At 37.1% G+C, this 14924-nt stretch overlaps 1 protein-coding gene across 1 annotated transcript in view; it reads right to left on the reverse strand.

Annotated features, from left to right (window-relative positions):
* Positions 1–14924, reverse strand: part of LOC136262912 (uncharacterized) — a 102817-nt gene that overhangs the window by 76175 nt on the left and 11718 nt on the right. Inside the window, exons 4-13 of the mRNA XM_066057327.1 lie at positions 10039–10190; positions 8597–8712; positions 8224–8349; positions 4779–4948; positions 4492–4580; positions 3134–3300; positions 2908–3073; positions 607–840; positions 430–519; positions 280–374 (exon numbers count right to left, since the gene is read on the reverse strand). Coding sequence (XP_065913399.1) covers positions 280–374; positions 430–519; positions 607–840; positions 2908–3073; positions 3134–3300; positions 4492–4580; positions 4779–4948; positions 8224–8349; positions 8597–8712; positions 10039–10190 — 1405 coding nt within the window. The remainder of the gene's footprint in view (positions 1–279; positions 375–429; positions 520–606; positions 841–2907; positions 3074–3133; positions 3301–4491; positions 4581–4778; positions 4949–8223; positions 8350–8596; positions 8713–10038; positions 10191–14924) is intronic.

The following is a 14924-nucleotide window of genomic DNA, read 5'->3' on the forward strand; positions in this document are numbered from 1 at the left end:
CCATGACACCACAAGATTTATTCATATTGACTTCCTGAAAAGTTTGTGCAGATGTTCTTATCTATGTAGTTATACGTACACCTTACACCATTTCAAAAACTATAATGTCCATTTATAAGCCACTATGACACAACCACTACAGTATAATTATGTACATTCTTTGATACAAATTGTCTTTGTTTACCGACAAAATTTGTATGGTAATGTGTATATGCAAAATAAATACATAAGCCTCTAATGAAAACAAGAAAGCTATGGAACATAACATACAATATGTACCTGTACACAATTTCTTCTAAAAGAAGCTTCCAAGAAGGATCTTTTAAGTCCATAGAAATTGGAACAACATAGTTGTTTAAAAATTTCTCAACAAACTGCAACACATAAGGGTACTCAAATGAGGCACACATCACATCATTTTGTACATACCTCAAATGGCCACATTTGCAATTCTTTAAATAGTGTAAAAAACTGTGCCATTGGAAGACCCTTTACAGCATCCATTCCTCTTTTTTTGATCTATACAATGTACAATAAACATCTTATGGCACATATAAAGGTGTATGTACAACATGAAAAACAAATATAAGATCATGCATAACTTACACGAGTATTAATCGTTCCTTTAAACATTTTACTGAGTTGCACTGGACGTAGCTCTTGTCGCAGCAAAATAAAATAATTTACAGCATCACTTGCTCGTATGTCAACATGGTCCACCAGCATTTCCAACCACTTCTGAATTTCTGTGTGAACAACTTCTGTAACTCGACTCTTCTCTCCATCCGGAAGGCTCAATTTAGCTAAAAGCCCATAAGTGTACTCCAAAAACCTCAATACCTGCCAAACAAATATTCTGTGATAAACAGACAGAGTATTAGATGTATATTCACGTACGTATGTTTATACAAATACACATAAAGAACATGTTGCGTGGGAGGATCAAAGCAAAAACTGTCCTATAATAGTTGTACAGAACGTAACTGAATAGTTCTGTATTGGGCTGTTATAGAACACTTTTTAATAGACTACAGTTCTATATAGAACTGCACATGATGCACTAGTGTGTGGCAAAGCCTTTCTGCAGGCTAATAGCCTGCTTTGAGTGAACAATCACTCATTCTGGCCAGTACAACCAATCAACCAAGCCAATAGCCTGTACTGCGCTGGCTGACCAGTCAATCCAACTGACTATTGGATTTAATCTATAGACATAAATGAAGATTTCAATGATAGTTGCTTGTGGAATAGCAGCAGTAAACCTTCTTACTACCTTTCATTCACATAAATGGACGAGTCCTAGGAATGCTATGAAAATATGCTTATTATAAGTACCACAACTAAAAACTATTAGCCATTAAGAATACGGACTAGACTTATCCAAATCCAGAACAAGAATAATACAAACACAATACTTATTCTACCAATGATAAGACTACTCTGTGAGTTTCTAATTGCTTCGTGTATCTTGTGAATACCTCAAGTTTATGGTTCTCTATACAAGTTAAAGCACTGCCTAGGCTCATGCTTATACATCAAATATAGTAGTCAAAAGTAGTCTCGAGATGAAATATAGCACTCAGCTTTGCCTTGTGTTATATTTGTCACTTGCCCACTTTTTTGTGTTATATTGACACATAGCACTTATGGCAGTGCTTTAACTCTTACATATCATACAGTACGATAGTACTGTATAGTAGAGTCCACAAAGGAGTAGGCGTGGCCCACAAAATAATATTACACAAAAAACAGCCTCAATTTCCCCTGATGACGATGCGGCAGCATTGGTTAGGTAAAACTAAGCCCAAACAAGCTTTCAGATCGACCCAAAACGCTTTCAACAAGTTGCTATGGATTTAAAAAAAAAATTATTTAATGGAATTTTCTAGTGACTGACTGACTAAGTAACTGACTGATGCCTTCACACAAGCATACCTTAATAACAGCTAAAGCTATGGGCTTGATTTTTTCACTGTTCAACGTCACTTCGGCCCGACAGGTGCCTTTTGGCATATCACAATACATACAATGCATTCTCATGGACTTACCAGTGTCCACCTTTTTGACCCATTCATCCTTGCTGACAGCGAAAAGTGTCAATCTGGCGATAGCACGTGATGGCTTCCTTCATAACGGAAATCGTCCGTATTTGTCATAGTGGCTATTTTGATAGTAGAGGTGCTTTTCAAATAGTTCTTGATTTGTACTGCTGTGTAACGGTTTGAACATAGCTGACAACAAAGCGCAATGGATACTTCACTTTTCAGATGATAATTCATATAACTGGGGTACTCGGCATCTTTTCTTTTGGTATGCGTGGATTGCAGAGGTACTTTTCGAACAGTTCTTGATTCGAAATACTGTGTAACGAAATGTGTTGAACATAGCTGACAACGAAGCATAATGAATACTTCACTATTCAGACAATAATTGGGACATGCGGCGCCATTCACAGCAGGCGCTTATAATCTCTAATCGATAAGTGCTGTGAAGAGAGTAGGGTCTGGCCACGCGAGACTAGTATGCACGGGTTCACCAGTCATAACAATTATTTACAAAAAAAGTTAACAAACAAGTACACAGAAAATTTGGAATTTTTAACTAGAGTAGGGACCATAGCACATCGATAAAAAGTACTGAAACAAGTTGGAGTAGTGTACGATATTAAATCATAGTAAAACAATAAGAAGCGTTATATCCCTACTGTGCTCAAGATACCATAATGGAAATGCACAGTAGGGATGTAACACTTCTTATTGTTTTACTGTGATTTAATATCATGGACTACTCCAGCTTGTTTCAGTATCGATGTGCTATGGTCCCTACTCTAGTTGAAAATTCCAAATTTTTCTGTGTACTTATAGAGAATCTACAATTAAGTTAGCAGTTACGTATGTACATACGAACCTCTTTGTAACCACCAAGTTTGGTACCTTCTTTACTAAATCTCCTCCAGTCTTTTTTAATATTCTCAAAAAGTGACATATAATTAGCTCTCATTGGTGGCAAAAAGTGGCACAGCAACTGCATGGTATCCCAAGGGAGATATGCTTCTGAAGCATTCAGTAGCTGACTATGTAAGAATAAAGAATTAACAAACTCACACAAAAGATATTTTGATGTTAATACTTACATTATGTGTACCATGTGTAGGTTTTTCAACTTCAGAGGATTTAAAAATATTGCAAAGGTTGACTGATCAATACAGACATTTTCAGACAACTTGAGAGATCTGCATAACTCAAACCCATAAGCAAATTCCTTCACTACATCTTCTGAAAATGTGAGTCCTTTTAGTACCTAGGGTATACAAGAAATACAGCAGGGTCATAAAACAAGATGTAGCCTGCGGTCTCATTTTTACTATATTGATCAAATAAAATTGGCAAAATAAAAAAACAAATAGCCTTACTGCTACCTTACTTTCTAGTACAAGATGGGATTGGTATGTGTCATTTGCATTGTACGATGGATGATGGATAGAATGCTAATGTTATGCTACCATAGCTCAAGATGACAAAATTTAAAGCTAGTAAGTACAGTTTATTTGTTTCTCTCACTCCTAGCTTCTTCACTTGTTTTATTATCTATTTTACTTGGAAATTTTCTAATTTCTAACGTATGCTTTGAAAGTGTCAAAAAGATTTCCAGAGGCCCACTGACAATGTAGGCTCAGCCACCCACAATTAATTACTTTGGCCAGCAGCCTCAGCAATTAATTTGTGCTCGTCCATATAATCCTCGAGTCTCTAAATAGGGCAGAAATATCATTGGCATGTTCTAACTATACTCAAAGATTTACAAGAAAATGTGTAGTAAATAAACCATAAAGGCTAGTGTTGCACCGATGATTGGTTAAATAATCGATAACACTAGCTACATATATTTGCAAATATCAGTATCAGTTACAAAATGGAAATAATTAGCCGATTAATTGTAACCCACAATCAATTAGTAAACACGGTAATAAACATATGACAGTAAAGGAAGTGGTGAATGCAGTGGTCAATGATAAAACATTTATTTGTTGTAACTGTTTTATAACCGTTTAGGCTTGTTTGTCTGCAAAAAAGTATGGTTGCAAGGGTATAGCAGGCTGTGTATACCTCCCATGCAATTAGTCAATCACCCTTCACAAAGGGTCTGGAATCCCACTAAAAACATTGTTTGAGAAGCTGGCTTATCTGTTTTATTCCATGAAACAGTTTAGTGGCAAAAACTATAGCAGACCTTATAGACTTGGCCTTCCACACACTTAATTATATTATCATTACAAATGTAATGCACACACAAACTGCTGAAGAATATCAATTATAATATCAGCATATTGGTAACAGGAGTGGGCAAATAATCGGTATCGATAAATGTGAACATGTGCATATTGGATATACAATGTATCATTCATATTTGGTTCTGGATTGGAAACATACACAATTTTTAATGTATTTATCTAGAACCAGCCCAGGAATATAAGCTTAATAAGATACTTACCCATTCATTCAGTAACTCAGATTCCCACAAAGACACTAATTTAGTATGGTCCACCTTTAAATGTAATCCAAAAAAGATCCTTAAAGTAACTATAAAAATTAAAAAAAACAAATTATTTTGCATACAACAATTGCCACACCAATACATAATCAACTATCATGTACAAATCCTTATGCAATACATTATACAGTTACTGCACACATCAAGCACTATAAACAGGTACACATGTCCACATACACATGCATACGTAAAGCCAAATATTCCCAATTTGCTACATTGCAACTTACTCCACAACATCCTGCGATAAACACCAACAAAATTTACTTTGGTATTTTTTTCCTTTAATCCTTGTAATTTGTTAGACTTCTCCAACATAACACCAGCCATGAGGTACAAGAGTTTAAATACTGACACATCACTCTGCTGCACATGATCAAACTGCACCAAAAAGTCCCCCCTATACAACACAACACATATACACTAGTACATTATTAATTTAAAAATGAAGTAGGGATCCAAGCAATAAAAAGTAGTGAAACAAGAGGTAAATAATGATATTACAGTAAAATCTCTACATTGGCATGTTCAATGCCAATGTAGGGATTTTCCCACAGGGCTATGTTGTAATATCATCATTCATCTCTTGTTTCACTACTTTTTATCATTTGGATCCCTACTACGTTTAGTTTTAATGTACTAGTTTTTTTAGTTTTTGTTATATATCCTGACTGCCTGGCAGACTCCTGTAAGTGTTCGAGCGTTAATCGGATGGCTGCAGGTTCGAGGCTGCCCAGGTCCAGTCATGGATTTTTTCTTCTTTCTCTACCTTTCCAAACATACTTAGTGCAGTTAATATAAACATCTTATGCCTTTATAAGGCCTTCTGGTATACAGGCTCTGCCTTTACCAGGTACTTTAATCATAATCATAAATCATAATTATAGCTACAGCTATAATACAAGTGTATGCACATGTGACTGTTTTGTAATAGTCATACCACGGCTGAGAGGAATTTCGCTGATATATATACCCAAACCCCAAGGGCTGTAGGCCAGAAGGATAAGGGTGTATATATCAGCAAAATCCTGACACAGTAGTGGTAAAAGCAATATATATCACTCGGGGCATGATAGGTGAAAGAACTACAGAACACTCACCCCATTTGTTTATACGCTAGCATCTGATGATCGATTGTGGTTTCAATAGCATGGGAAAATAGCTCTCAGAACATTATTCCTACGCCATTATGTTTCAACACATGCCAGGAACTTTCAATTGTGGATTGGTTTTTGGGGTATAAAGGATCTATGGTTTTTAAATACTTCACTATTGCGGCAGTAAATAAGTTAATACATTACTTACTGTAGGATTATAAGCTACTCACCTAGTTGACATATTCTTCTTGTTTCATGGTCTGCTCAATGGCTGACACACACCCCACTCAGTAGGTAGACATATGCATCCAAGCATCGCCCAAGCAATCATTTTACAGATCGTTCGTCTTAAAATATCATTTAGTTACTGTCAAATAATCTAAACTTAGCAACTACACCAAGCCTTGCCTAATGTGTAAACTAAAACCCACAAAAAAAGCTAAATGTCGCTAAATAAAATGAGTCAAAGTGTTTTATCTTTGAACTGGTTGGGCATCAAAGCCACGAGCAAACCACGCTCCCATGATATTGTCCAGGAAATACGCAACTTAAACCCTGAGTGGCACATTTGAATGCCCATACTAAAGTAGAAATATCAAACGTGGATGCTGTATTGTGGTGACTGCTTTGAATATCTTGAGTGGGCCTCAGCCAACTGGATGCAATATTTAAGGGGTGTGGTCATGACATGCCTTGTTTTTCACAGTGCTACCAATGAAAAGCATGTATTCAATGTTCAATCACTATAAGTACAGCTAGATCATTAAGGGGTGTGTTGTTGGTCAAGCTGTACTAGATCATAAAAGGGTATGTTGCTCAATTGTTATTGGTCAGTTAGTTCGCAAAAGGTCCTATCATGTAAGTACAGTGTATACCAACTGTCTACTGGTAATATATCAGTGTGAGCACTTTTAAATAAATTTGTGGTATCTAAGTGTTGATATGGAAAAGTAATGCCTTAATATGGTTCCCTAGTATGAAGAAAAGGACTACAAGCAGATTGAAGATGCAAGGCGCAGAGGGCAAGCACTCGTCAGAACCCCAAAAGGCACATGCCTAGCTTTAGTGAGTGTGTTATTGTGGCAAAAAATGGTGGCCATACAATGTGACATTTAGCCTTTAGTCTTGCAATCGTGGTCAGGCTGGCAGGCAGGCTGACCAAAAATTGGGTTTGGGCAATTTAAAAAAAAAATTTCAATACTAGGGCTTATAAGGCTTTTTATAGGTTTAACACTATATTTGACTTTAGATATACTAAGTCTTCCGTTAAGGTAATTTTTGCCCATTAAGATGTTTCTAGGGTAGTTTTTAGAGGCGGTATTTTGGCAGGCGCTGCTCAATATTAGGGAAATCTCTACTTAAATAGTACTACCATACTGTTTGATAGTAATCAAACACAGCACTGGAATCGATGTATCATACAGTACGATAGTAACTGTATAGTAGGGACCACAAAGGAGTAGGCGTGGCCCACGAAATAACATCACCCAAAAACCAGCCTCAATTTTCCCTGATGACAATGAGGCAGTATTGGTGAGGTAAAACTAAGCCCAAACAAGCTTTCAGATTGACTCGAAACGCTTTCAACAAGTTGCTACGGAATTTAAAAAATTTTTTTATTCGACGGAATTTCCTACTGACTGAGTAAGTAAGTAACTGACGGATGCCTTCAGACAAGCATAACTCGATAACAGCTAAGGCTATGGGCTTGATTTTTTCATTGTTCGACGTCGCTCCGGCCTGACAGGTGCCTTTTGGCATACCACAGTACGTACAATGTATTCTTCATGCACTTACCAGTGTCCTCCTTTGTGTCCCATTCATCTTTGCTGACAGGGAAAGGTGTCGATTTGGCGCGAGCATGTGATGGCTTCCCTTCTAAATGGAAATCGTCTGTATTTTTCATAGTGGCTTATTTTGATTGCAGAGGTGCTTTTCAAACAGTTCTTGATTTGTATTGCTGTGTAACGGGTTGAACATACGTAGCCGACAGCGAAGTGTAATGGATACTTCACTTTTCAGATGATAATTGGGGCGCGGCACCATTTCTTTTGGTATGCGTAGATTGTAGAGGTGCTTCCGGAAAAGTTCTTGATTCGAAATGCTGTGTAACGGGTTGAACATAGCTGACAACCAAGCGTAATGAATACTTCACTTTTCAGATGATAATTGATATAGCTGCATGGTGCCATTTCAGATGCGGTATACGTGGGTTCACCAGTCATACATGTAATAAAATTATTTACAAAAAAAGTTAACAAACAAGTTCATGAAAAAATTTGGAATTTTCAACTAGAGTAGGGACCATAGCACATTGATAAAAAGTACTGAAACAAGTTGCAGTAGTCCATAGTAGTCCATGATATTAAATCACAGTAAAACAATAAGAAGTGTTATATCCCTACTGTGCATTTCCGTTATGGTATCTTGAGCACAGTAGGGATATAACACTTCTTACTGATTTATTGTGATTTAATATCATGGACTACTGAAACTTGTTTCAGTACTTTTTATCTATGTGCTATGGTCCCTACTTTAGTTGAAAATTTCATGTACTTGTATACAGAAATGTGCATACCTTTGCATAAATGAAAAAAGGACACTAGTAATACACTCTGCATCAAGTATCTCAAACTTCTCCATACAATGAACCAAGTAACCATTCACTGCATCACTATGTGGTCCACCATACACTTCATTATACCTATAATTGTGAAAGACAAAATATGAACACAAGTACAAGATACATGTATTCTCTCTAGGCTAGTAAGGCTACATGTACGTATCACCAGAGAAAAGTTCCATATAATTGGGTTGGGTTGATGCAGACTATATGGATGGTATAGACTAGAGATGCCATTCTTTTTAATAACACTAATCCTATAGACACACAACATAGCACATGCCTTAATAACTTTTACTATCACATATGTGATTCCACATATACTTACAAAATAAAGCGATAACCCAATAGTAGATAAAAAGGAAAATCTTTGGTAAAACTGTCATCTGTAAAATTATCAAGTGTCTTAATCGCTTTATCTGGAGAATCTTTCTTTTGTGCAATCTAATAAAAGGAGAACACAAGGAGTTTACAGCACATAGTACATACCTTTATAACTTAATAATTACTATTCACAGAAATATTACCATAGAGTTGAGCGATAGTGGTGATTAATCGATTATCATGATAGCTATTAACAATCGTGATCATATCGCAATTACTTATCCATATATGTGCTTAGTCAAATATATGGGTAACAAAAGCAAACGTGATAGTGTTGAAGTTCAGAAAACTGTAAAAGACTAGTAGCTTGAACGTGGACAACAGAGAATACTGACACGTAACAAATTTTAGTGGAGTGTTAGAAAAGCAGATGTGTGGTGTGTACATAGTTGGTGTATTCAAGTGTTGTTTATGTGAAGTTGAGTGTCTTTAATAACTGCTAGTAACTATCGTGATACTATCGTTATTGTGATATAAAAGTTACTATCAAATCATGATTATGATAGTTGTACTATTGCTCAGCTCTATATTACCATCAATTTTGACAAAACAGGCAATGTTGTGGCTCCTGTAGATTCCTTCATTTTTGTTTAAATTTGACATTAGATATGCACCGATATGCATATTTTCCCATTTAATGATTATTTTCCCATTCCTGCAACTGATATGTTGATGTTATAACCAATATTCTCAGGACAGGGAAGGAGGATCACCTAAAGTTCAAGTGCTACTTGCATGGACGGCCGAGTCTACAAGGGCTGCTACAGCCTTGCCACTAACCCATTTCATGGAAAAAGAAGTCAAGTACATAATTATAAAACAGCTAAGCCAGCTTCTCAAGCAGTATTTTTAGTGGGATTACAGACCCTTTGCAAAGGATGATTGATTAATTGTGTGGGCAGCCTATAAATATACACAGCCTGCTATACCCTTGCAACCATACTTTTTGCAGACAAACAAGCCTAAACAATTATAAAATAATTACAACAAATAAATGTTTTACACTTGACCACTGCATTCACCACTTCCTTTACTATCATATGTTTATTATCGTGTTTACTAATTAATTGTGGGTTGCGGTTAATTGGATAATTATTCTGCTTTGTAACCAATACTGATACTTATAAAATTAACCAATATTGGTAGCAGCCGATTATTCAACCAATAATTGGTGCAACACTAATAAGACTCTTCCATGAAAACATATTTCATTATGTAGGATATTCTATGATCATCTAAGCATACACTAAAGGAGCCACAACAGCTAGAATCTGGATCCTTCTCTACATTTGACCAAGAAATTGTAATATTTAGAAGTGAAACTACTTAATATTACAAACTCTTGATGATTCAACCTAAACTTACACATCTAAGTAATAAACTAACCTCGTAATTATGAAAACAAGAAAACAAGAACTGAAAAACTGGTCGATCAGCACATGCATGAACTCTCTCCTTTCTGCCAACATACAAAACTCTCTTAAGCTCATCAGTCAAACTGTAGGTCACTGGTTTACTAATAGCAGCTTTAGGTTGAGCTACACACAAGAGAACAGTTATGGTAAATACACAAATCAGTTCAGTATTATAAAAGTTATACAATTGACATACACAAACAGAACTTGTGGGTACACCTACAGTAAAATATATTGTATCAGAAAGACGCTCTACACATCTGCACCAAAAGTACGCAGTAGAGAGTCAATTATCTGAACTAATATGGGGAGAAGTATTGATATAACTGAAAAGTACATAAATCTAACAACCATTCATAATAACTCTAATAGCACATACACCTGTATATGAAATACTCTAACAAGTACACAGAAAAAGTTGGAATTTTCAACTAGAGTAGGGACCATAACACATCGATAAAAAGTACTGAAACAAGCTGGAGTAGTGCACGATATTAAATCACAGTAAAACAATAAGAAGTGTTATATCCCTACTGTGCATTTCCATTATGGTATCTTGAGCACAGTAAGGATATAAATAATAGTTATACGGGCACAATGTGGAGTCTATGAAATTTATAAACCCGAAGGCCCGGGCTGTAGCGCACGAGCAAAGCGAGGGTGCTACTAAGGGCCCGAGGGTTTATAAATTTCATAGACTCCACATCGTGCCCGTATAACTGCTTTAGACTCTATTTCACATTACACTCAGATCACTTACCTCATCCATGGCTGTTTCTGCTGTAGGCTCGGCAAAAGCGGCTGGTTTTCTTACGATAATACTAGCGCCATGGCAACTATGCATCCTCACCTGACTAAATAATCGCGCTCGTTAAATCACTGCACGTGAACAACGCATAGCGATTGGACAAATCCGATTTTGAGCATATGTCATATTGTGCTTAAAGGCGTGGAGTATATTAGAAAACAAGGTGGAGTATATGAGATTTATTACCCACCCAAAACAGCCTAAATAGAGTCTAACACTTCTTATTGTTGAATTAATATCGTGCACTACTCCAGCTTATTTCAGTACTTTTTATTGATGTAGTTGAACATAGCCAATAACAAAGCGTAATGGATACTTCACTTTTCAGACGATAATTGATATAACTGGGGTGCATAGCACCATTTCTTTCTTTTGGTATGTGTGGATTGCAAAGGTGCTTTTCAAACAGTTCTTGATTTGAAATGCTGCGTAACAGGTTGAACATAGCTGACAAAGAAGCAAAATGGATACTTCACTTTTCAGACGACAATTTGGGCGCGCAGCGCCATTTCAGATGCAGTATGCGTGGGTTCACCAGTCATAATTAACATTTACAAAAAAAGTTAACAAACAAGTACACAGAAAAAGTTGAAATTTTCAACTAGAGTAGGGACCATAATACATCGATATAAAGTACTGAAACAAGCTGGAGTAGTGCACGATAATAATTCACAGTAAAAGAATAAGTGTTATATCCCTACTGTGCATTTCCTACTCTAGTTGAAAATTCCAAATTTTTCTGTGTACTTGTTTGTTAACCGTTTTTGTAAATAATAATTATGACTGGTGAACCCACGCATACTGCATCTGAAATGGCGCCGTGCGCCCCAATTATTGTATAAAAAGTGAAGTATCCATTACACTTCGTTGTCAGCTATGTTCAACCCGTTACACAGCATTTCAAATCAAGAACTGTTCGAAAAGCACCTCTGCAATCTACGCATACCAAAAGAAAGAAATGGTGCCGCGCGCCCCAGTTATATCAATTATGATCTGAAAAGTGAAGTATCCATTACGCTTTGTTGTCGGCTATGTTCAACCTGTTACACAGCAGCAAGAATCAAGAACTGTTTGAAAAGCACCTCTGATATCAAAATAGCCACTATGACAAATACAGACGATTTCCGTTACGAAGGGAAGCCATCATGTGCTATCACCAAATCGACACTTTTCGCTGTCAGCAAGGAGGAATGGGACACAAAGGAGGACACTGGTAAGTCCATGAAGAATGTATTGTACGTATTGCGGTATGCCAAAAGGCACCTGTCGGGTCAAAGCGACATTGAACAGTGAAAAAATCAAGCCTGTAGCCTTAGCCATTTTCGAGTTACGCTTGTCTGAAGGAATCAGTCAGTTATTTACTTACTCAGTCAGTAGAAAATTCTGTTAAATAAATTATTTTTAAAATTCCATAGCAACTTGTTGAAAGCATTTCGGGTCGGTCTGAAAGCTTGTTTGGGCTTATAGTGCGTTTACACTAGCACAAAACACGGCACGGCACGGAACAACATGGCACGGCTCTGCTAATGTAAACACTTGATAGACAGAGCTGTGCCGTGCCATGCCGAGCTAAACTGGACCCACATGAGCATACGTGCTGGCACGACCCAGCACGGCACGGTCTAAAGATATACAGAAATTTACAATGAATTACAGAGAAGATTAGAAAATGGCGTGGAGTGACAAAGAAACGTTCAAACTTATCGAGATATGGGGCGATGCTACGATTCAAGAACAGCTAGAAGGCTGCAAAAAGAATCGTGAGGTGTATGAGAAAATTTCCAAGCTGATGTGTGAGGAGGGTTACGACAGAACATGGACCCAATGTCGCGATAAGATAAAGAAACTGAAAGTAGAATATAGGAAAGTGAGAGATAAGAACAAACAGACAGGAAATAAGCAACGAGATGGCAAATTTTATAAAGCAATGAACGAAATCATGGCTGATAAACCTACTACACAGCCACCTATGTTAATTGACACATCTACCGATGAACCAGTTGATATTACAGCAGTCCTTGAAGAGGAAGACAGCAACTGTGGCTCACCCTTCACTGATAATAGTATTACTGAAGAGAGTCGTGTGGATGGTGGTGATACAAGCAGTCAGAAGGATGATTCGAGTACAACGTCGGCCACCAAAGAGCCTTCTAGAAGTGATGAAACGAAGCCCCTTGCAGGTTTGAAAAGAAAGCCAAGTACAAAACTTGATAAGGTAGAAAAGGCTATGGAGAAAGTATGTGATAGAATGACGAAAGGTCAAGCAGAGAGTGATAAGCTTTTCATTGACTTGGAGGAGGAACGCATGAAACTGGATTATGAGATGTTGAAAATGGAGCAACAGTGGAGAAAGGAAGAAGCTGAAAGAGTTGAGCGTCAAAGACGAGAAGAAAGGGAGTTCCAATTACATGTGTTTCAGATGATGCACAGGGGAACACCACTTTCTATCCTAACCCCCAATACTACCCTAACATGGACCCTCCTACCTAGTAGCTATGAATGTTGGCAGAGTAAAACTATGTATTGAGTATATTGATTATTACTACAAGCTGTTGTTAACTTGTATTAATTGTTATAATAAGTAACTAATGTTTCCCTAACTGCTTTAGCGTCACTTTCAGGTCGTTCCACTGGACTAGTAGTTGATGGCTGCTCTAATAAATCAACTGTTGAATCATCCATCCATCCATCAGGAATTTCATCACCAAATATTTCACAAATGTTGTGAAGAATACAACATGCTGTAACGACGTGTGGTACATTAGATACATTCATGTCATTACGCTTTGTTAATCTGCGCCATCTTGCTTTAAGCCGTCCAAATGCATTTTCTACGACTATCCGAGCCTTTGATAAATTGTAATTAAAAACTTTTTGTTGATTGGTTAGAGCAGTGTTGAATGCAAATGGTTTCATAAGAAAAGTTTTTAATGGGTAAGCTGAATCACCAATCAGAAATAAAGATATATTTTTGTCTTGTATTCGAATATAATTACAATCAAGGATTTTTTCACTTGTTAACTTTGAAAATATTCCTGAATTAGCAAAAACTCATGCATCATGCACACTACCTGGCCAGCCCACACACACATCACGGAACAGGTAGTTAGAATCAACAATTGCCTGAAGAACAACTGAGTACCACCCTTTTCTATTGTAGTAATCTGTGTGGTTGAGGGCAGGAGGTGTTATGGGTATATGACATCCATCAATGGATCCTACACATTGTATCATTCCCGTTTTAGACTTGAATTCTTCTGCAGCAGTTTTAAGGTCTTCACCACATGAAAATTTAATAAACTGTTTCTGTAATACTGAAATAATGGCTTTACAGGTATCATGTAGTATCACGCACACAGTGCAGCGTGCAACTCCAAATAAATGTGCAATTGTTCTATACTCTGAACATGTTGCCAGACACCACAGAATCATTGCTAACCGTTTATTAACAGGTATAGCATTACGAAGTTGAGTGTTTTCACGTTGGATGACTGGTCCCAGCTTTTGACATAAATAGTAAAATGTCTCCCGACTAATCCGAAAATTGTCCATCCAATCCACAGGAGTAAAGGTTCTTAAGACAATATAATCCCACCAGTAGGATGACCTGTTTAATTAATTAACAAGCATTAAATGCTTAATATTTAACTGATTTGATCAAAAACATAGCTACAACATATTCTACGTAAACATTACTATTGTACATGTATAGGCTACCTCTCATAAGTCCACTGCACCTTTGGGCGAGGTGCTGTGGCTGCTAAAAGTCCCACAGCAACCGACATGAGAAGCAAATTCCTCCTTCGTGAAGTATTACGCTTGAAAATCGCCATTCTCCTTCGCTGTAAAGCAGCTCTCTTCTTAATGACTGAAAGTAGTTGTGACTTGACATGATGTTGCTCCCGGTTGCCAAAAATTAACCGTAGTTCACCAGTATAATCCATCATCCACGACCGCTCCTTGGAGATCTGTAAAGTCATGTGAGGTCACGTGGTCTTTAATTCGCGTGCCGGCACACTTTTAGTTCGATAGTGTAAATGCTACTAGTT

Source organism: Dysidea avara, chromosome 8, assembly GCF_963678975.1.
Source record: "Dysidea avara chromosome 8, odDysAvar1.4, whole genome shotgun sequence".
NCBI classification, from domain to species: Eukaryota; Metazoa; Porifera; class Demospongiae; order Dictyoceratida; family Dysideidae; genus Dysidea; species Dysidea avara.